The sequence below is a fragment of the Onychomys torridus genome, chromosome 1 (assembly GCF_903995425.1).
Source record: "Onychomys torridus chromosome 1, mOncTor1.1, whole genome shotgun sequence".
NCBI lineage: Eukaryota > Metazoa > Chordata > Mammalia > Rodentia > Cricetidae > Onychomys > Onychomys torridus.
The window spans coordinates 2650791-2671968 of record NC_050443.1 but is presented as its reverse complement, the minus strand read 5'-3'; the positions used below and the strand labels follow the sequence as shown (position 1 = coordinate 2671968).

The window sequence follows — 21178 nt, the reverse complement described above, 5'->3', positions numbered from 1 at the left end:
GGCTCAAATGGACTTAATTGATATCTACAGAACATTCCACCCAAACAAAAAAGAATATACCTTCTTCTCAGCACCCCATGGAACCTTCTCTAAAATCAACCACATACTTGGCCACAAAGCAAATCTCAAGAGACACAAAACAATTGGAATAACCTCCTGTGTTCTATCAGACCACCATAGTTTAAAGTTAGATTTCAACAACAGAAAAAACTACAGAAATCCTACAATCTCATAGAAACTGAATAATGCTCAAGTGAATCACCAATGGGTTAAGGAAGAAATGAAGAAAGAAATTAAGACTTCCTAGAGATCAATGAAAATGAATACACCACATACCCAAAGTTATGGGACACTATAGGAGCAGTGCTAAGAGGGAAATTCATAGCACTAAATGCCCACATAAAGAAGCTGGAGAAATCTCATGCTAGTGACTTGACAGCACACCTGAAAGCCCTTGAACAGGAAGAAGCAAAGTCTCCCAGGAGGAACAGACACCAGGAAATTATCAAATTGAATGCTGAAATCAATAAAATAGAAATAAAGAGAACAATACAAAGGATTAATGAAACAAAGAGTTGGTTCTTTGAGAAGATCAACAAGATAGACAAGACCTTATCCAAACTAACCAAAAGAAAGAGAGAAAGCATCCAAATGAACAGGATCAGAAATGAAAAGGGGGATATAACAACAGACAATGAGGAAATCCAGAGAATTATCAGGTCATACTTCAAAAACCTCTACTCCACAAAACTTGAAAATCTAAAAGAAATGGATAATTTTCTGGATAGGTACCACATACTTAAGTTAAATCAAGACCAGATAAACCATTTAAATAGTCCAATAACCCCCAAGGAAATAGAATCAGTCATCAAAAGTCTCCGAACCAAAAAATCCCCAGGACCAGATGGTTTCACTGCAGAATTCTTCCAGATTTTCAAAGAAGACTTAATACCAATACTCTTTAAATTGTTCCACACAATAGAAGCAGAAGGAATATTACCAAACTCCTTCTACTTACTCCTTACTGCTTTTGTCTCAGGAAAGATGTTGTAATACACTGAGTCTGCTTTCAATATTGCCTGTGGCTAAACTATTGTACAATTATAGAGTATAAAAGTGTAGCCTTTTTTTCAATAAATGGGCAGCCATCCTGATTACCCCATCAGATCCTGTCAGTCTTCTCCTTCCCTCTATGAACACCACACATCCTCTTTGAGAACCTGAACCCCACTGGAGGTGGACTTCTGCATTGTCTCCATAGGCTTGTAGTCATATCATAATTCAAAAATGCATTCAATCCAACTTTAAAGGTCCTCACAGTCTTTAACCTTCTCAACATTGTTAAAAGTCCAAAGTTCAAAGTGTCTTCTGAAACTCATGGCAATCTCTTAACTTGTAAAGTCTAAATAAAAATCAGATCATGTACTTACAACATATAATGGCACAGAATACACATTAAAATTCCCAAAGAGCAAAGGTACCAGAGTGAGGAAATACTAGACCAAGGCCATAATTAAAACCAACAGGACAAACTCCAAAACTCCTTAATTTATCCTCAGGCAGATTATTTTAGACAAGGGCTAAAAACCACATTCTTTTGACAACATATCACAAGAATGGTCTCTAGGTCACCACTTAATAATGTTCTTCCTCTCTGACACTTCTTGATCTGTGTTCCCATAACTTCAAACCACCCTACCATGGTTTTCTATGCTCTTAGAACTGTGGACCATTTAGCCTACTTTAAACATTCAATTGCTTTCCTAATCTAAAGTTCCAAATTCCACATCCTGCCTACAAGTGGTCTGGCCCATCATGTCACAGCAATACCTCTCTCAGCACCAACTTCTTGTTATAGTCACTGTTCTATTTCTATGAAGAGACACTTGACTAAGGCAATTTTTAAAAATGATTTATTTATTTATTATGTACACAGTGTTTGCCTGCATGTATGCTGTAGTAGATAGCCATCCCAGGATTGGCCTGGAAGTTCCAACCCCCATTGAGGCTTCTTCGGTAATGGTCACGCCCACAAGGCAGGGTGGAGGAGAAAGCGGAAGATCAAGGATCGGGAAGAGGTCTCTCACTTGGTTCCTGGACTCTGGACGCTGGAGGTAGACCAAGCAGAGTTCTCCAGAGAACACGGCCGGACTGCGCTATACCCATGCCAGACCCTGCAACCTACCCCTTCATTTGTAAGTACCCCACAAAATAAACCTCCCTTTTAACTACATAGAGTAGCCTTAATAATTTCACCAATAGTATGCCTGCAGAACAGAAGAGGGCACCAGACCTCATTATGGATGGTTGCGAGCCACCATGCGGTTGCTGGGAATTGAACTGAGGACCTTTGGAAGAGCAGCCAGTACTCTTAACCACTGAGCCATCTCTCCAGCCTGACTAAGGCAACTCTTATCAAAGAAAATGTTTAATTGTGGGCTTACTTACAATTTCACAGATTTTGGCAATTATCATGGCGAGAATCAATGCTGCAGACAGGCTTTGTGCTGGAGCACTAAATGAGAGCTACATCCTGATCTGCAGGCAGAGAGGGAGACTTTGGTCTTGGCCCTTGTCCTGTGACTCACATCCTCCAACAAGGCTATAGCTCCAAACCTTCCTAATAGTGTCATTTCCTGATGATCAAGCATTAAGACCTTATGATCATAGGATTATTCAAACCACCACAGGAGCAGATTTTCACCATACACACATCAGTGGATGGAGGTCTAGGATGTTTCCAAGCCCTAGGTTTTGTGAATTAAGCCGCTATAAACATGGGAGACTGTGTGTCTCTGTAGTAGGAAATAGAATCTTTTGGGTATTTGCCATGATCAGTGTGGTTGGGTCATATGGTAGAACTTACTGTAGTTTTCTAAGGAACTACCACTCTGTTTTCCATAGTTGCTGAGCCAATTTTAATTCCATCAACAGTAGATAGAGGTATATCCCTTGTATGCCTAATCTCTCTAAAATTATATCATGAAGAGGTATCAGATTTTTAAGAAAGAAAAGAGTTTTTTAGTATCTAAGGAGATGATAATGTCTTTTTTCTTTTTTTCATTTTATTATTATTATATATGTGTTTTAATTTTACACATCAGCCATGCATTCCCCTATCCTCCCCCTTCCTGTCCCCAACCCCCCCTTCCCCCCATCCCTTCCCCTCCATTCCCATCTCCCCCAGGGCCAAGACTCTCCTGGGGATTCAGTTCAACCTGGTGGATTCAGTACAGGCAGGTCCAGTCCCCTACTTCCAGGCTGAGCAAAGTGTCCCTGTGTAAGCCCAAGGTTCCAAACAGCCAGCTCATGCACTAAGGACAGGTCCAGGTCCCACAGACTGGATGCCTCCCAAACAGTTCAAGCTATTCAATTGTCTCACTTATCCAGAGGGCCTGATCCAGCTGGGGGCTCCACAGCCTTTGGTTCATAATTCATGTGCTTCCATTAGTTTGGCTATTTGTCCCTGTGCTTTTTTTCAATTTTGGTCTCAACAATTCACACTCTTACAGTCCCTCCTCTTCCTCAACAGTTAGATACCTGGAGCTCCACCTGGGGCCTGGCTGAGGATCTCTGCATCCACTTCCATCAGTTATTGGATGAGAGTTCCAGCACAACTGGTAGGGTGTTTTGCCATCTGATCACCAGACTAGGTGAGATCAGGCTTTCTCTCGACCATTGCCAGCAGTCTACAGAGGATGTATCATTGTGGATTTCTAGGGACCTCTTCAGCACTCTGCCTATTCCTGTTCTCATGTGGTCTTCATTTATCATGGTCTGTTATTCCTTGTTTTCCCCTTCTGTTCTTGATCCAGCAGGGATCTCCTGCTCCTCTAAGCTTTCTTTCCCTCAAAACTTTCCCTTCATTATTCCCACTGTCTTCCAGGTTGTTCATGTAGATCTCATCCATTTCTCTGTCATTGGGTGATCCCTGTGTCTTTCCTAGGGTCCCATTTTCTAGGCAGACTCCCTGGAGTTGTGTAGCAGTCTAGTCATCTTTGTTTTATATCTAGTATCCTTGTATGAGTGAGTACATACCATGTTTGTCCTTCTGAGTCTGGGTAACCTCACTCAGGATGATTTTTTCTAGATCCATCCATTTGCCTGCAAACCTCACGATGTCATTGTTTTTCTCTCCTGGGTAGTACTCCATTGTTTATATGTACCATATTTTCTTTATCCATTCTTCAGTTGAAGGGCATCTAGGTTTTTTCCAGGTTCTGGCTATTACAAACAATGCTGATACGAACATAGCTGCGCAAATGCCCTTGTGGTATGATTGAGCATTCCTTGGTTCCTTGGGCATATGCCCAAGAGTGCTATAGCTGGGCCTTAGGGGAGATGTAATCAAAATTTTCTAAGGAAGCGCCATACTGATTTCCAAAGTGGCTGTTTAAGTTGTATTCCCACCAGCAGTGGAGGAGAGTTCCCCTTGCTCCACATCCTCTCCAGCATAAGCTGTCTTTTGTGGTATTGATCTTAGCCAATCTGACAGGGGTAAGGTGGTATCTCAGAGTCGTTTTGATTTGCATTTCCCAGATAATTAGGGATGTTGTGCAATTCCTTAAATGTCTTTCAGCCATTTGAACTTCATCTGTGGAGAATTCTCTGTTTAGTTCTGTAGCCCATTTCTTAATTGGACTGTTGGGCATTTTGTTGTCTAATTTCTTCAGTTCTTCATATATCATGGACATTAGACTTCTGTGAGATGTGGGGTTGGTGAAGACCTTTTCCCATTCTGTAGGCTGTCACTTTGTCTTGTTGACCATGTCCTTTGCTCTACAAAAGCTTCTCAGTTTCAACAGGTCCCATTGATTGATTGTTTCTCTCAGTGTCTGTGCTACTGTTGGTATTGTTAGAAAGTGAACTCCAGTGCCAATACATTCAAGACTACTTCCTACTTTCTCTTCTATCAGGTTCAGCGTAACTGGATTTATGTTGAGGTCTTTGATCCCCTTGGACTTAAGTTTTGTTCACAGTGACAGATATGGATCTATTTGCAGCCTTCTACACACTGACATCCAGTTATGCCAGCACCATTCATTGAAGATGCTTTCTTTTTTCCATTGTAGATTTTTAGCTTCTTTGTCAAAAATTATATGTTCATATGTGTGCGAGTTAATGTCGGGGTCTTCAATTCGATTCCATTGGTCCATATGTCTGTTTTTATGTCAGTACCAAGCTGTTTTTATTATGGTAGCTCTATAGTAGAGCTTGAGGTTGGGGATTGTGATGCCTCTAGTGGTTGTTTTATTGTACAGTTTTCTTTTGGCTATCTTGGGCTTTTGGTTTTTCCATATGAAGTTGAGTATTATTCTTTCCAGATGTGTGAAGAATTGTGTTGGTAATTTGATGGGGATTTCATTGAATCTGTAGATTGCTTTTGGTTAGATCGCCATTTTTACTATGTTAATCCTGCCTATCCATAAGTATGGGAGATCTTTCCATTTACTGACATCTTCACTTTCTTTTGTCAGGGACTTAAAGTTCTTGTCATATGGGTCCTTCACATGCTTAGTTAGTGTAACCCCAAGGTATTTTATATCATTTGTGGCTATTGTAAGGGGTGATGTATCTCTGATTTCCTCCTCAGCCTGTTTGTCTATTATATATAGGAGGCCTACTGATTTTTTTTGAGTTGATCTTGTATCCTGCTATTTTGCTGAAGGTTTTTATTAGCTGTATCAGTTCCTTGGTTGAATTTTTGGGGTCACTCATGTATACTATCATGTCATCTGCAAATAGGGAAAGCTTGACTTCTTTCTTTCCAATTTGTATCCCCTTAATCTCTTTGTGTTGTCTTATAGCTCTGGCTAGAACTTCAAGTACTATATTGAATAAGTAGGGGGAAAGAGGACTGCCTTGCCTTGTTCCTGATTTTAGTGGTATTGCTCAAATGCCTTTTCTGCATCTAGTGAGATGATCATGTGGTTTTTCTTTGAGTTTGTTTATATGGTGTATTACATTGACAGACTTTCATATGTTGAACCACCCTTGTATCCCTGGGATGAAGCCTATTTGATCATGGTGGATAATTGTTTTGATGTGTTCTTGGAGTCTGTTTGCCAGTATTTTATTTAGTATTTATGCATCAATGTTCATGAGGGAGATCGGTCTGTAGTTCTCTTTCTTTGTTGATTCTTTGTTTGGTTTAGGAATCAGGGTAATTGTAGCCTCATAGCAGGACTTTGGTAATATTCCTTCTGCTTCTATTATGTGGAACAATTTAAAAAGGATTGGTATTAAGTTTTCTTTGAAGATCTCATAGAATTCTGCAGTGAAACCATCTGGTCCTGGGGATTTTTTGGTTGGGAGAGTTTTAATGACTGATTCTATTTCCTTGGGGGTTATTGGACTATTTAAGTGGTTTAACTTGTCTCAATTTAACTTAAGAATGTGGTACCTATCCAGAAAATTATCCATTTCTTTTAGTTTTTTCCAGTTTTGTGGAGTAGAGGTTTTTGAAGTATGACCTGATAATTCTCTGGATTTCCTCATTGTCTGTTGTTATGTCCCCCTTTTCATTTCTGATTTTGTTAATTTGGATGCTCTCTCTCTCTGTCTTTTGGTTAGTTTGGGTAAGGGCTTGTCTATCTTGTTGATCTTCTCAAAGAACCAACTCTTTGTTTTACTAATCCTTTGCATTGTTCTCTTTATTTCTATTTTATTGATTTCAGCTCTCAATTTGATAATTTCCTGGTGTCTGTTCCTCCTGGGAGACTTTGCTTGTTACTGTTCAAGGGCTTTCAGGTGTGCTGTCAAGTCACTAGTGTGTGATTTCTCCAACTTCTTTATGTGAGCATTTAGTGCTATGAATTTCCCTCTTAGCACTGCTCTCATAGTGTCCCATAAGTTTGGGTATGTGATGTATTCATTTTCATTGATCTCTAGGAAGTCTTTGATTGATTTCTTTATTTCTTCCTTAACCCATTGGTGATTCAGTTGAGCAATATTCAGTTTCCATGAGATTGTAGGATTTCTGTAGTTTTTTCTGTTGTTGAAATCTAAATTTAAACCATGGTGGTCTGACAGAACACAGGAGGTTATTCCAACTGTTTTGTATCTGTTGATATTTGCTTTGTGGCCAAGTATGTGGTCGATTTTAGAGAAGGTTCCATGGGGTGCTGAGAAGAAGGTATATTCTTTTTTGTTTGGGTGGAATGTTCTGTAGATATCAATTAAGTCCATTTGAGCCATAACATCAGCTAAGACCATTATGTGTCTGTTAATTTTCAATTTGGCCGATCTGTCCAGAGTTGAAAGTGGCGAGTTGAAGTTTCCCAGTATTTATGTGTGGGGTTTTATATGTGATTTAAGCTTCAGTAATGTTTCTTTTACATATGTGGGTGCCCTTGTGTTTGGGGCATAAATGTTCAGAATTGAGACTTCATCTTGGTGGATCTTTCCTGCAATGAGTATGTAATGTCCTCCATCATTTCCTTTGATTGATTTTAGCTTGAAGTCTATTTTGCTGGATATTAGGATGGCTACACCAGTGTTTTCTGGGTGCATCACAGAGTTTTCTCTGAAAAACTGGACACAAGTCTCTTATATAGGATTTTTGTTCAGCAGGGAACAACATCATCCCTACCCACAACATCTTTGAGAATTTAAAACCTTGCACAGAGCACTGGCATAGAATTGAGTTGTGAGTGACAAGTCTTGAGCAAGAGTATATCCTCTTTCTGTTTTGTACTGGATGTCTTCATCCTTGACAGGGTTTCCGGGTTGCAGTCTGGTCTGTCTCATGGGTGTGTCCGGCTCTGCAGATTGTATCACCAGTTCTGTTTGCTGTTTATGTGGAGATCTGGCATGAGGCTCTGCCATGGGCCTTGGAACTGCTCTTCTTGCACTTGGTAAGTGAGACAGGTGTTATCATTTTTAGCCAGAATGGTAATGAATACAGAATCCCAGATTTTTAACCTAAGATCCTCATAGATTTTTTTCCTCTATGAAGACCTGGCCTGGTAGCATCAGAGGAGTCTTCCATGGCCTCAGCCTGTGTATCTTTTTTTGTTCTTTTGATGTGAGCTCTGGGGTTGGGATCAGTGTATAACAGGACAGACTTCTCTTATCAAATCTTTTGTTTTATTTTCAGGGTTTTTAATGGCACAGAACATTCGGGCACAGTATGGTGAGTGTGTTCTCTGTTTTAGCCATGGGAAACTGAGTTTGGCTGGGAATAACATGGAAGGAGCTTGAAGCCTCTTGAGCAGATCCTGAGATGGGATTTTCATTGGCAGCCACTGGCAAACTTACTTAATGATTCGTCCTTACTATTTCAGCCATGTTTGGGGTGGGGATTCTTTTGTTTGTTTGTTTGTTTGTTTGTTTGTTTTTTAATGTGGAGCTGAGGATTGAACCCAGGGCCTTGGGCTTGCTAGGCAAGGGCTCTACCAGTGAGCTAAATCCCCAACCCCTAGGGCATGGGGATTCTTTATTGTGCTCCAGCAATGCCCACATGAGATCTGGCTCAAAGGATTTGGAAACAAATGGCACAGAGGGGGTGACAGTCACACACATGTTTCCTCCTGAGGATACAGACATTTGCTTTCAAGTTAGTTTTCCTTTGCTTCCCATCTCTTCTCACCTGGGCTGTGTCTGGCTTTCTTACTGAGTTCTGCCCTTGGGGCGACACATCATCCATGAGACAGAGTCCAAGTAAATGCTGTCTAATGTGGGTGCAGCCCGGGTGGGATTCATTTGTTTCTAGAGGCTCCCAGGTTTTGTGTGATATTAGAGGTGGGTGTAGATTTTGAGTTTTACATGGAAGCAGGAGAGAAAGTAAGACATAGGTCAGTGACTTTTTTTGTGACAGGGTCTCTCTGTAGCTTTGAAGCCTGTCCTGGACCTCGCTCTGTAGACCAGGCTGGCCACAAACTCACAGAGATAAGCCATCTCTGCCTCCCGAGTGCTGGGATTTAAGGCATGCTCCAGCACTGCCTGGCTGTAGGTCAGTGATTTAATGAGATTTCATTGCAGGGAAGTGGGAAGGCTGGGTGATAAGAAGAGCAACCTGCAGGATTCATTTCTGACCTTTTGGGAGATGAGAGAAGCCACTGATAGTACTACACTATGAGAGTTATTCCTTTTTTTAAAAGTGATATTGCATTTAAAATTTCTATTTAATTAACATTTTTTCATTTATTGACATACCATTTACAATTTCCCCTCATTTTCTTCACCCGTTCCCACCCCAACCTCCCATTTACCCCCTCTTCCTTCACTCCTCCTCTGAAAGTTGCTCTCACACTGATTGGGAACAGTAATGATGATTAGGCCTTTAGAACTGTGGCTCATTTCAATTCTGACAACAGTGAGACTTCTCTCTGGAGGTGTGCTGCTTGATTTTCTTTCAACATAGCACAAGCTAGAGTCATCTGGGAAGAAGGATCATCAACTGAGAAACTGCCCCCACCATAATGGCCTGTGGGCATGTCTGTGGGGGCATTTTCTTGGTTAGTAGTTGTTGTGGGAAATACTCTATAGCACCTTGGGAACCTGGCCCCCCTGACATCAGGTGACTAGCTCTCTTTTCCTGTGTCTCTCCAGGGCCACCACCCCGGCCTTCCCTCTGGGCAGTTCCAGGAGCTGTGATTTCCACAGGAAGTGCCCTGACCATCTTCTGTAGAACCCCTCCAGGGATGACCAGTGTGCGTCTAAGCCATTCTGTACCCAATGGAAAGTGGTTTGATTGCACCCCACAGGGAGCCCAGGAGGTGTGTGAATTCAGTCTGCAGAATATGACACACAGCAATGCTGGGATTTACCACTGTCAGTACTCCAAGGGAGGTGAATGGTCACAAATTGGTGACAAATTGGAGCTGGTGGTGACAGGTGAGTAACTTCCCAAGAACACTGTTCTTCAGACTCAGTCTGATGCCTATGTATCTGAACCACATATTCCCTATTACAGTCCCTGCCCTGTATCTCTGCTCCTATATATGGATCTCTCCTCTCCTCTCCTTCCCTCTCCTCTCCTGTTCTCTGCTCTCCTTTTTCTCCGATCTTTGTTTTCTCATCTGATCCTTTCCCCTTTAATTTCACTTTTCCTTGACATTTTTTGAGACAGGTTCTCAAACATTTCAGTGTAGCCTTGAACTTGCTGTGTATCCAAACATAATCTTGAATGTGTGTTCCCTCTGCTTGTACTCTCCTAGTACTAGCATTGTTGACTGGACAATGACACATTCATATGGTGATGGGCATAGAGCACAGGGCACTGTGTATATTAGGGAGGAATTCCACCATCTATGATTCATCCCCAGACCCTCTGTTTTGGTTTATGACCCTCCCTCTGTGCTGACCTTGTTCTAGGCTCCCTCCAGAATGGTGATTATAGCCCCTAAGGGCTGGAGCTCATGGAACTGCCAGCAGCCTTCTGTCATACATAGATAGTCTCTATGGTCTTTGTTCATGGAAAATAATACAAACATGTTTTGCGATCTGATAGATTGGCAGTGGATGAGTTTCCTTTTGTCTTCATCCTTTCTTCTCTCTGGTCAGACTCTGTGAATTGTAGGCTTATCTTTCATCTCGTTTTAAACAACAGGGCTGTACTGTCTGGTTTTGTGTCAACTTGACACAAGTTAGAATCATCAGAGATGAAGGAGACTCAGTTGAGGAAATGCCTCCACAAGATCCATTTGTAAGGCATTTTCTCAGTTAGCTATCATGGGGGAGGGCCTAGTACTTGGTGGGTGATGCCATTCCTGGGCTGGTGGTCCTGGGTTCTATAAGAAAGCAGTGTAAGCAAGCCATGGGAAGCAAGTCAGTAAGCAGCACCCCTCCATGGCCTCTGCATCAGCTCCTACCTCCAGGATCCTGCCCTGTTTGAGTTCCCGTCCTGACTTCCTCTTGTGATGGACAGTAATGTTGAGGGGAGGCCAAATAAAACCTTTGCTCCCCAGTTTGCTTTTTGGTAATGGTCTTTCATACAGCAACCGAAGTCCTAACTAAGACAAGGGTTTTTAGTAAATTTTTTGAGACAGGGTCATACCATGTAACTCGGTCTGGTCTTGAAACCTCGATATATAACAGGTTTTTTTTAAACACTCAACAATTCATCTGCCACTTCCTCTGTAGTGTTAGTATTACAGGCAGGTGCCACCACAAGCAACTAATATCACAGTCTTTTTCTTCCAGGTGTTTATAAGATGAAGCCATCTCTTACTGTTGACTCAGGACCTCAGGGATTCTCAGAAATTGGTGCAACTCTCCTCTGTCACACACATGATTCCTTTAATATCTTCATCTTCTGCAGAGATGGAAATGCTTCCTTTCCCCAGAACTGCTCACAGCAGGACCACAACACATTCCCCATCTCCCCTGTGAGCCTGGAGCACATGAGGACCTACAGATGCTTTGGCTCTAACAAACAAAATTCCTACTTGTGGTCACTGCCTAGTGAACCCCTTGAGTCTTCAGTCCCGGGTAAGTACATCTGGTTCTTGTTCCTTATCTCTGTGCTAGAGAGTCCTCAAGGGTGCCATGTGGGATATGTCAATTCCACTGCATGACTCCTGTGTGCTGTATGTTGCGGAATGCCCTGCTATTCTGACTGGATTGCTTCATTTGCACTATGGACTCTGACCTTATAAGTCAATTATAATATTTTTGGGTAGATACAAGAATATTCATCTGGGAAATGGAAGTCCTTACCTATCCATAATGAGAACCTTTCTGATAGATGGTGTACCACTTGATTGCTGACTCTTATCCTCTATTGTTGCTTTCAGAGTTCTGTGTGCGTGATAATTATATCACTATCAGAACATGACCGAACAATTGGAATATATCTGCTAGTTTCTTCATTGAAGGTGTTTTTTTTTTTTTTTTTAGATTTCAAGTTAGCATCATGTTTTTTTTCTTTGTAGATTATGATACAATACATCACTTTCCCATCCTTTTTCTCCCTCTAAACCCTCTCATGCATCTGCCACCCCTTGTTCTCTTTCAAATCCACGGCTTGTTCTTACATTAATTGTTGTTTCATGTATATATTTCTAATATATCCCCCTTAGTCTGTATAATGTTATTATATGTTTCCAGAGGTGACCATTTGATATTGGATAACCGACTGGTGTTCTCATCCCTGGGGAAGACCATTTCTCCCACTCTCAGAATTCCTAGTTCCCTGTAGTTATATACGTGTGGTTGAGGCCTCCTGGGCTTTCTCCCATCCACTTTTGCATGTCTGTCTTGTTGTCCTGGTCCAGCTCATGTTTAAGCAGCCATGTTGGTGAAACTTTATGCGTGTTTCTTCTGACATTAGTAGGAGACACAATCTCACAACAAAATCCCTGATCCTTTGGCTCTTACAATCTTTCCTCCCCCTCTATCACAATGTAGGAGTGGTTTTGTAGATGCATTCATTGCAACTGAGCTGCACAACTCTGCATTTTGGTTTGTTGTGTTTATAATGGCATATGTAATGTGATGTGATGTTATGTAATGTAATGTGTAATGCTCTTCATCTGTTGTGTCATGAAGTTTTCTTGATGAGGGATGAGTACCACTCTTATCTGTCCCACCAGCCTTTGTCATCACAGTGCCCCCTCTGAACAGCCATCAGTCCAGTGGAGAATGCAGGAAACATTAACAGAAGAGAACTCAGAAATAGCAGTGCCAGATTTCTTGATGGAGGGGACTTATTTCTTTATATCTTATAGCTTCTGGTACTTTGGGATGTCTTGAGGTTTTAAGAGTTGGGACATGTTTCAGGTGTGGGGAACAAAGGGCATAGGGTCATGGAAGTTCCAGTTGGGAACATAGCTGAGATAGAGAACTTGGGATAGAAAATATTGAGTGTGCATGGGTTATAGATAGGAAGATGGACTTGAGGAGGCAGGAGGAAGAAATCCCATGTAGAATATAGAAAGGGATGGCACATGATGAACTTTTCCCCCTATGGTTTCACATGAATTCTTTTTTTTATTATTATTATATTTGTGTTTTAATTTTACACATCAGCAATGGGTTCCCCTGTCCTCCCCCCTTCCATCCCCACCCCCTCCTTCCTTCCATCCCCTCCCCTCCATTCCCATCTCCTCCAGGGCCAAGACTCCCCTGGGGATTCATTTAAACCTGGTGGATTCAGTACAGGCAGGTCCAGTCCCCTCCTTCCAGGCTGAGCAAAGTGTCCCTGTGTAAGCCCAAGATTCCAAACAGCCAGCTCATGCACTAAGGACAGGGCCCAGTCCCACAGCCTGGATGCCTCCCAAACAGTTCAAGATATTCAGTTGTCTCACTTATCCAGAGGGCCTGATCCAGCTGGGGGCTCCGCAGCCTTTGGTTCATAATTCATGTGCTTCCATTTGTTTGGCTATTTGTCCCTGTGCTTTTTCCAATCTTGGTCTCAACAATTCACGCTCTTACAGTCCCACCTCTTTCTAGATGATTGGATACCTGGAGCTCCACCTGGGGCCTGGCTGAGGATCTCTGCATCCACTTCCATCAGTTATTGGATGGGAGTTCCAGCACAACTTTTAGGGTGTTTGGCCATCTGATCACCAGACTAGGTGAGATCAGGCTTGCTTTTGACCATTGCCAGCAGTCTACAGAGGATGTATCATTGTGGATTTAAGGGGACCTCTCCAGCACTCTGCCTATTCCTGTTCTCATGTGGTCTTCATTTATCATGGTCTGTTATTCCTTGTTCTCCCTTTCTGTTCTTGATCTAGCAGGGATCTCCTGCTCCCCTAAGCTTTCTTTCCCTCAAACCTTGCCCTTCATTACTTCCACTGTATTCCAGGTTGTTCATGTAGATCTCATCCATTTCTCTGTCATTGGGTGATCCCTCTGTCTTTCCTAGGGTCCCGTTTTCTAGGTAGCCTCCCGGGAGTTGTGTAGCAGTCTAGTCATCTTTGTTTTACATCTAGTATCCTCCTATGAGTGAGTACATACCATGTTTGACTTTCTGAGACTGGGTTACCTCACTCAGGATGATTTTTTTCTAGATCCATCCATTTGCCTGCAAACCTCATGATGTCATTGTTTTTCTCTGCTGGGTAGTACTCCATTGTTTATATGTACCATATTTTCTTTATCCATTCTTCAGTTGAAAGGCATCTAGGTTGTTTCCATATTCTGGCTATTACAAACAATGCTGACATGAACATAGCTGAACAAATGCCCTTGTGGTATGATTGAGCATTCCTTGGGTATATGCCCAAGAGTGCTACAGCTGGGTGTTGGGGGAGATGTAATTCCAATTTTCTAAAGAAGCGCCATATTGATTTCCAAAGTGGCTGTACAAGCTTGCATTCCCACCAGCAGTGGAGGAGAGTTCCCTTTGCTCCACATCCTCTCCAGCATAAGCTGTCTTCTGTGGTTTTGATCTTAGCCACTCTGACAGGTGTAAGGTGGTATCTCAGATTCATTTTGATTTGCATGTCCCAGATAATTAGGGATGTTGAGCAATTCCTTAAATGTCTTTCAGCCATTTGAACTTCCTCTATGGAGAATTCTCTGTTTAGTTCTATAGCCCATTTCTTAATTGGACTGTTGGGCATTTTGATGTCTAATTTCTTGAGTTCTTTATATATTCTGGATATCAGCCCTCTGTGAGATGTGGGGTTGGTGAAGACCTTTTCCCATTATGTAGGCTGTCGCTTTGTCTTATTGACCATGTCCTTTGCTCTACAAAAGCTGCTCAGTTTCAAAAGGTCCCATTGATTGATTGTTTCTCTCAGTGTCTGTGCTACTGGTGTTATAGTTAGAAAGTGATGTCCAGTGCCAATGCGTTCAAGACTACTTCCTACTTTCTCTTCTATCAGGTTCAGAGTAACTGGATTTATGCTGAGGTCTTTGATCCCCTTGGACTTAAGTTTTGTTCACAGTGACAGATATGGATCTATTTGCAGCCTTCTACACATTGACATCCAGTTATGCCAGCACCATTTGTTGAAGATGCTTTCTTTTTTCCATTGTACATTATTGGTTTTTTTGTCAAAAATTATATGTTCACAGTTGTGTGGGTTAATGTCAGGGTCTTCAGTTCTATTCCATTGGTCCACATGTCGGTTTTTATGCCAGTACCAATCTGTTTTTATTACCGTAGCTTTGTAGTAGAGCTTGATGTCAGGGATTGTGATGCCTCCAGAGGTTGTTTTATTGTACAGGATTCTTTTGGCTATCCTGTTTTTTTTCCATATGAAGTTGAGTATTATTCTTTCCAGATCTATGAAGAATTGTGTTGGTAATTTGATAGGGATTGCGTTGAATCTGTAGATTGCTTTTGGTAAGATCACCATTTTTACTATGTTAATCCTACCTATCCATGAGCATGGGAGGTCTTTCCATTTTCTGACATCTTCTTCAATTTCTTTTTTTCCATTTGAGCCATAACATCAGTTAAGACCATTATGTCTCTGTTAAGTTTCAATTTGGCTGATCTGTCCAGAGGTGAAAGTGGGGTGTTGAAGTCTCCCACTATTAATGTGTGGGGTTTTATATGTGATTTAAACTTTAGTAATGTTTCTCTTAAATATGTTGGTGCCTTTGTGTTTGGGGCATAAATGTTCAGAATTGAGACCTCATCTGGTGGATCTTTCCTGCAATGTCTATGTAATGTCCTTCATCATCTCTTTTGTTTGTCTGTTCCTCCACTTTATTTTTGATTTCTTCTATATAAGGCTCTAACCTCTTCATGATGTTACTTATAAGGTTGTTTTCTTCTTCTTCTTAAATTTTGTGATGTTCCGGTCTATCTGTTGGAGCAGGGTTAATTTCTGGTGATGCTGTATTGCTCTTTATTTTGTTGTATGTACTTCTGCCTTTACGTCTGCCCATCTCCTTGTGGGTTCATTCTTGGTATTATCAGTGTACTTGGTCCAGACAGAGCTGACAGATTTAGGGAGCCTGTCTCTGGTCCAGATGGAAGCTCTGGGCAGGATGGGAGCTCTGGACCAGAGGAGAGTGCTGGCCTGATAGGAGCTGGGGGCTGGACTCTGAGTCTCAGGAAGTCCCTGGGGTCTCTTTATCTCGTCCTGATGGAAGTTCCGGGACATGTAGGAAGCTCTGGTCCAGATGGGAGTTCCAGGGCAGTTGGTAGCTGGGGGATCTCTGGTCCAGATAGGAGTTCTGGGGCAGATCGGAGCTGGGAGCTGGTCTCTGAGTCTCAGGAAGTGGCTGGCGTCTTGGGAAAATGGGTGTGGGGGCATGGTTTAGAGACTGCAGTGTCTGCCTGCAGTTTTAGAAAAGGGGAGTCTTCCCACAGGGCCCGCTGATTGGCTGGAATCTGGGGCCAAGTTGGGCAGGTCCTCCCAGGATGGCTGGTGTCCAGGGGTGCGACCATTGGTAGTTGCCTCTCTGATTGCAACCCCAGGCTCCCACCTCTGGTCCAGATGGGAGTTCCGGGGCAGGATGGAAGCTTGGGGCTGGTTCCTAAGTCTTAGGAAGTGGCTGGGGTCTCGGGCAGATGTGTGTGGGTGCAGGGCATGGAGGCTGTAGGCTTCACCAGAGGGTCTTGGAGGGGGGGATCCTTCCTGGTGGGGATGGGGCATTCTACCCTATGGCCAGAACCTGGGGCACAGTTCGGCAGGTCTTCCATGGAGTGGCTGGTGCCCAGGGGTGTGACCCTGGTGTGGGCCTCCCTGGGTGTGAGTCCAGGCACTCACCTCTGGTCCAGGTGGGAGTTCCAGGGCAGGATGGAAGCTGGGGGCTGGTCTCTGTTTCTCAGGAAGTTGCTGGGGGTAAATGGGTGTGGGGGCAGTGTGTGGAGACTGCAGGATCTGCCTGCAGTCTTGGAAAAGTGGAGCCTTCCCACAGGGCCGGCCAATTGGCCCGAAACTGGGGCCAAGTTGGGCAGGTCCTCTGGGGATGGCTGGTGTCTAGGGGTGGGACCCAGGGGCAGTTGCCTCTCTGACCATAACCCCTGGCACCTTTTCATTTTTCTTTATTAAAAAATTTCCTTCCCATGCTCCAGGGATAGATCCTGATTCCCCCTCCCTGGGTGCCCCCAAACATTTTGTGCCAAACAACCGTCTTCCATATGCAGAGGGCCCCGTCCAGTCCCATGGAGGCTCCATGGACTCTAGTCTACAGTTCATGGGCTTCCACTAGTGTGTCCGGTTATCTCTGCACATCTTTCCATCATGATCTCGATGTCCCTTGCCTGCAGTTTCTCTCCTCTCTCTCATGATTGGATTCCCAGAGCTCAGCCTGGTGCCTGGCCATGGATCTCTGCATCTGCCTCCATCAGTCACTGGACAAAGGATCTATGATGGCAGTTAGGTTATTCAGTAGACTGGTCACCGGAGTAGACCAGTCAAGACATCCTCTAGACCACTGCCAGCAGTCCAAAGTGGCGTCATTCTTGTAGATTCCTGCGAACGTCCCTGGCAACCTACCTCTTCCTATTCCCATGATTGTTTTGATTAGGATACAAAAAGTATTTTCTTCCAGCATCTTTCCACATGTGCCGTTCTTCTTGGTTCTCACATTTACCCTCCCTCTCTGCCCTCTCCTGGGCCCCTTCTCTGCTTACAACTGTTTTCCTTCCTCCACATTGTTCTTCCCACTTCTGCTTTTCTCTTCTTTTTGAAAATGTTTGTGGTGTGTGATTTGTGCATGGTGCATGTACACAAGGCTGTGGGTGTATGCACACATGTGGAGGCCAGAGCAAGGTGTCAGGTGTCTTCCTCTCCCACTCTCCACCACATTTCCCTGAGATAGGATCTGTCACCTAACCTGAAACTTGCTGATTTGGTTCAGCTGACTGACCACTGAGCTCTTGAGTCTCTGCTGTCCCCAGTCCCCAGTGTTACAAGTATACAGCAATGCTTCCATGTATGCTTGTACGTGTGTGGATGCTGGAGATTTGAACTCAGATCCTCATGCTACAAGAATAAGCAAGTATGCTTATCTACTGAGCTATCTCACCAGCCTTTTGTCTTCTTTCTTTTTAATCAAATGAATTGGTTTTGTTTTTTCAAGACAGGATTTCTTTGTGTAATCATGGCTGTCCTGCAACTCACTCTGTAGTCCAGGCTGGCCATGAACTCACAGAGATCCACCTGCCTCTGCCTCTGAAGTGCTGGCATTAAAGCCATGTGCCACCACTGACTGTCTCAATTAACTTTTAAATTAAAATTTCAGGCCACATGTGATGGCATACACACATCTTTCATTGCAAGACTCACATCTCTGTTCCCAACCATATGTGCTATTATTACTGGTGCATTTTCTCCCCCAGGATCGTCCCCATTTGTGCTGGTGCTTTCCTATTACATAACTTCATTACACTTTCAATTTCCTACCTATCTTGTGTTGTCTTTTTCTCATGATCCCCTTCTTAGTTTCAACACACACACACACACACACACACACACACACACACACACACACACACACACACACACAGACATGACACACAGACAGACAGACAGCCTCCCCCCAAAGACACCATGCCCAAACTATGGTAGAAGCTCACTTGTGAAAATGATGGAAACTTCTCTCAGGAGGTGTGCTGGTTAGTTTCCTTTCAACATGGCACAAGCTAGAGTCGTCTGGGAAGAAGAGACATCAACTGAGAAACTGCCCCCACCATACTGCCATGTGTGCATGACTGTGGGGCATTTTCTTGGTTAGTAATTGTTGTGGGAGCTACTCTACAGCTCCTTGGGAACCTGGCCCTGCCGACATCCATCGACTAGTGATTTTTTTCTTATGCCTCTCCAGGGCCACCACCCCGGCCTTCCCTCTGGGCAGTTCCAGGAGCTGTGATTTCCACAGGCAGTGCCGTGACCATCTTCTGTAGAACCCCTCCAGGAGTGACCAGAGTGCGTCTAAGCCATTTTGTACCCAATGGAAAGTGGTTTGATTGCACCCCACAGGGAGCCCAGGAGGTGTTTGAATTCAGTCTGCAGAATATGATACACAGCAATGCTGGGATTTACTACTGTGACTACTCCAAGAGAGGTCTATGGTCACAAATTAGTGACAAACTGGAGCTGGTGGTGACAGGTGAGTAACTTCCCCAAAACACGGCTTTTCAGTCTCAGTCTCTGATGCCTATGTCACTGAACCATGTGTTCCCCATCACAGGCCCTGCCCTGTATCTCTGCTTCCATATTATCTCTTCCCTGTCCTCTCCTCCCCTCTCATCCCATCTGCTCTCCTGTCCTTTTCTGTCTTCCCTTCTCCTTTCCCCTTTCCTCCCTTCTCCTCTCCTCCTCCTCTCTTCCTTTTCTCTCATTTCATCCTTTCCTTTCTAATTTTCATTTTTTCTTGGCAGTTCTTAGAGACAGGTTCTCAAATATCTCAGTCTGGCCTTGACCTTGCTGTGTATCCAAACAAATCTTGTATTTATGACCCCTTTGCTTCTACTCTCCTAGTACTGTCATTATAGATGTGGACAATGACACCATTCACATGGTGATGAGCATAGAACACAGGGCCCTGTGTACGTTAGGCAAGAACTTGACCAACTAAGATTCATCCCCAGACCCTCCATTTTGATTTTTGACCCTCCCTCCATGCTCACCTTGTTCTAGGTTTTTTTTTTTCAGAACAGTACTTATATCTCCTAAAGGATGGAGTTCATGGGAACTGAAAACAGCCTTATGTCATATATAGATGGTCTATGTGGTCCTAGTTCATGGAGACTAATACAAACATGTTTTGTGATCCCTTTTGATTAGTAATCGATGATTTTCCTTTTGTCTTCATCTTTTCTTCTCTCTGGTCCGACTCTGTGAAATGTAGGCTTATTTTTAATCATGTTTTCAATAACAGGGATGTACTGGCTAGTTTAGTGTCAACTTGTGTCCATTTGTTACAAGCTAGATTACTCAGAGAGGAAGGAGACTCAGTTGAAGAAATGCCTCCATGAGATAGAGCTGTAAGGCATTTTCTGAAGTAGTGATCAATGGGGTAGGGCACAGCTCATGATGGGCTGTGCCAACACAACACTACCCTGGTGTTGGGTTCTATAAGAAAGCAAGCCGGTCAAGCCAGGGCATGCAAGTCAGTTAACAGCATCTGTCCATGGCCTCTGCATCAGCTCCTGCCTCTAGCATCATGCCCTGCTTGTGTTCCTGTCCTGACTTCTATCAGTGATGAACAGTAATGCTGAATTGTAAATCAAATAAACCCTTTCCTCCCCAACTTGCGTTTTTGTCATGTTTTTCCATTGCATCAACAGAAGCCCTAACTAAGACAAGGTTCTTTTTGTAATTTTTTTGAGGCAGGGTCTCACCATGTAACTCTATCTGAACTTGAAACCTCAATATAGAGAATTTGTTTTCAAATCCACAAAGATCCATTTGTCTCTGCCTCATGAGTGTTCGGATTAAAAGCATGTGCCACCACAAGCAACTAATATCAGGGTCTTTTTCCTCCAGGTGTTTACAAGGTGAAGCCATCCCTTACTGTTGATTCAGGATCTCAAGGATTCTCAGAAATTAACTCAACTCTCCTCTGTCATACACATGATTCCTTTAATATCTTCATCCTCTGCAGAGGTGGAAATGCTTCCTTTCCCCAGAACTGCTCACAGCAGGACCACAACACATTCCTCATCTCCCCTGTGAGCCTGGAGCACATGAGGACCTACAGATGCTTTGGCTCTCACAAACAAAATTCCTACTTGTGGTCACTGCCTAGTGACCCCCTTGAGTCTTCAGTCCCGGGTAAGTACGTCTGGTTCTTTTTCCTTATCTCTGTGCTTAGAGTGTCCTCAAGGGTGCCATGTGTGATATGTCAATTCCACTGCATGACTCCTGTGTGCTGTATGTTGCACACCACACTGCTATTCTGACTGGATTGCTCCATTTGCACTACGGACTCTGAACATTATGAGTCAATTATATTATTTTGGGGTAGATACAAGAACATCCATCTGGGGAGTGGAAGTCCTTACCTATCCATAATGAGAACCTTTCTGATAGATGGTGTACCACTTGATTGCTGACTCTTATCCTGCAATGTTCATTTCAGAGTTGTGTGTGTGTGACAAATACATCACTATGAAAACATGACAGAACAATTGGAATATATCTGCTAGTTTCACCATTGAAGGTGATTTTTTTTTAGATCTTAAGAGATCATCTCTTTTTTCTTTTGCCTTTTAGGTTATGATATAATATATCATTTCTTCCCTCCTTTTTCTCCCTCTAAATGCTCCCATGTACCCCATTGTTCTCTTGCAAATCCTTGACTTAATTTTTACGTTAAT

General features: G+C 43.2%; 1 protein-coding gene across 1 annotated transcript in view; it reads left to right on the top strand.

The window, feature by feature from the left end:
• LOC118591934 (leukocyte immunoglobulin-like receptor subfamily B member 2) overlaps positions 1-21178 on the top strand; it is a 76176-nt gene that overhangs the window by 27751 nt on the left and 27247 nt on the right. The window contains exons 6-8 of the mRNA XM_036200366.1: positions 11146-11433; positions 18682-18966; positions 20346-20633. Of these exons, the coding sequence (XP_036056259.1) occupies positions 11146-11433; positions 18682-18966; positions 20346-20633 (861 nt within the window). The remainder of the gene's footprint in view (positions 1-11145; positions 11434-18681; positions 18967-20345; positions 20634-21178) is intronic.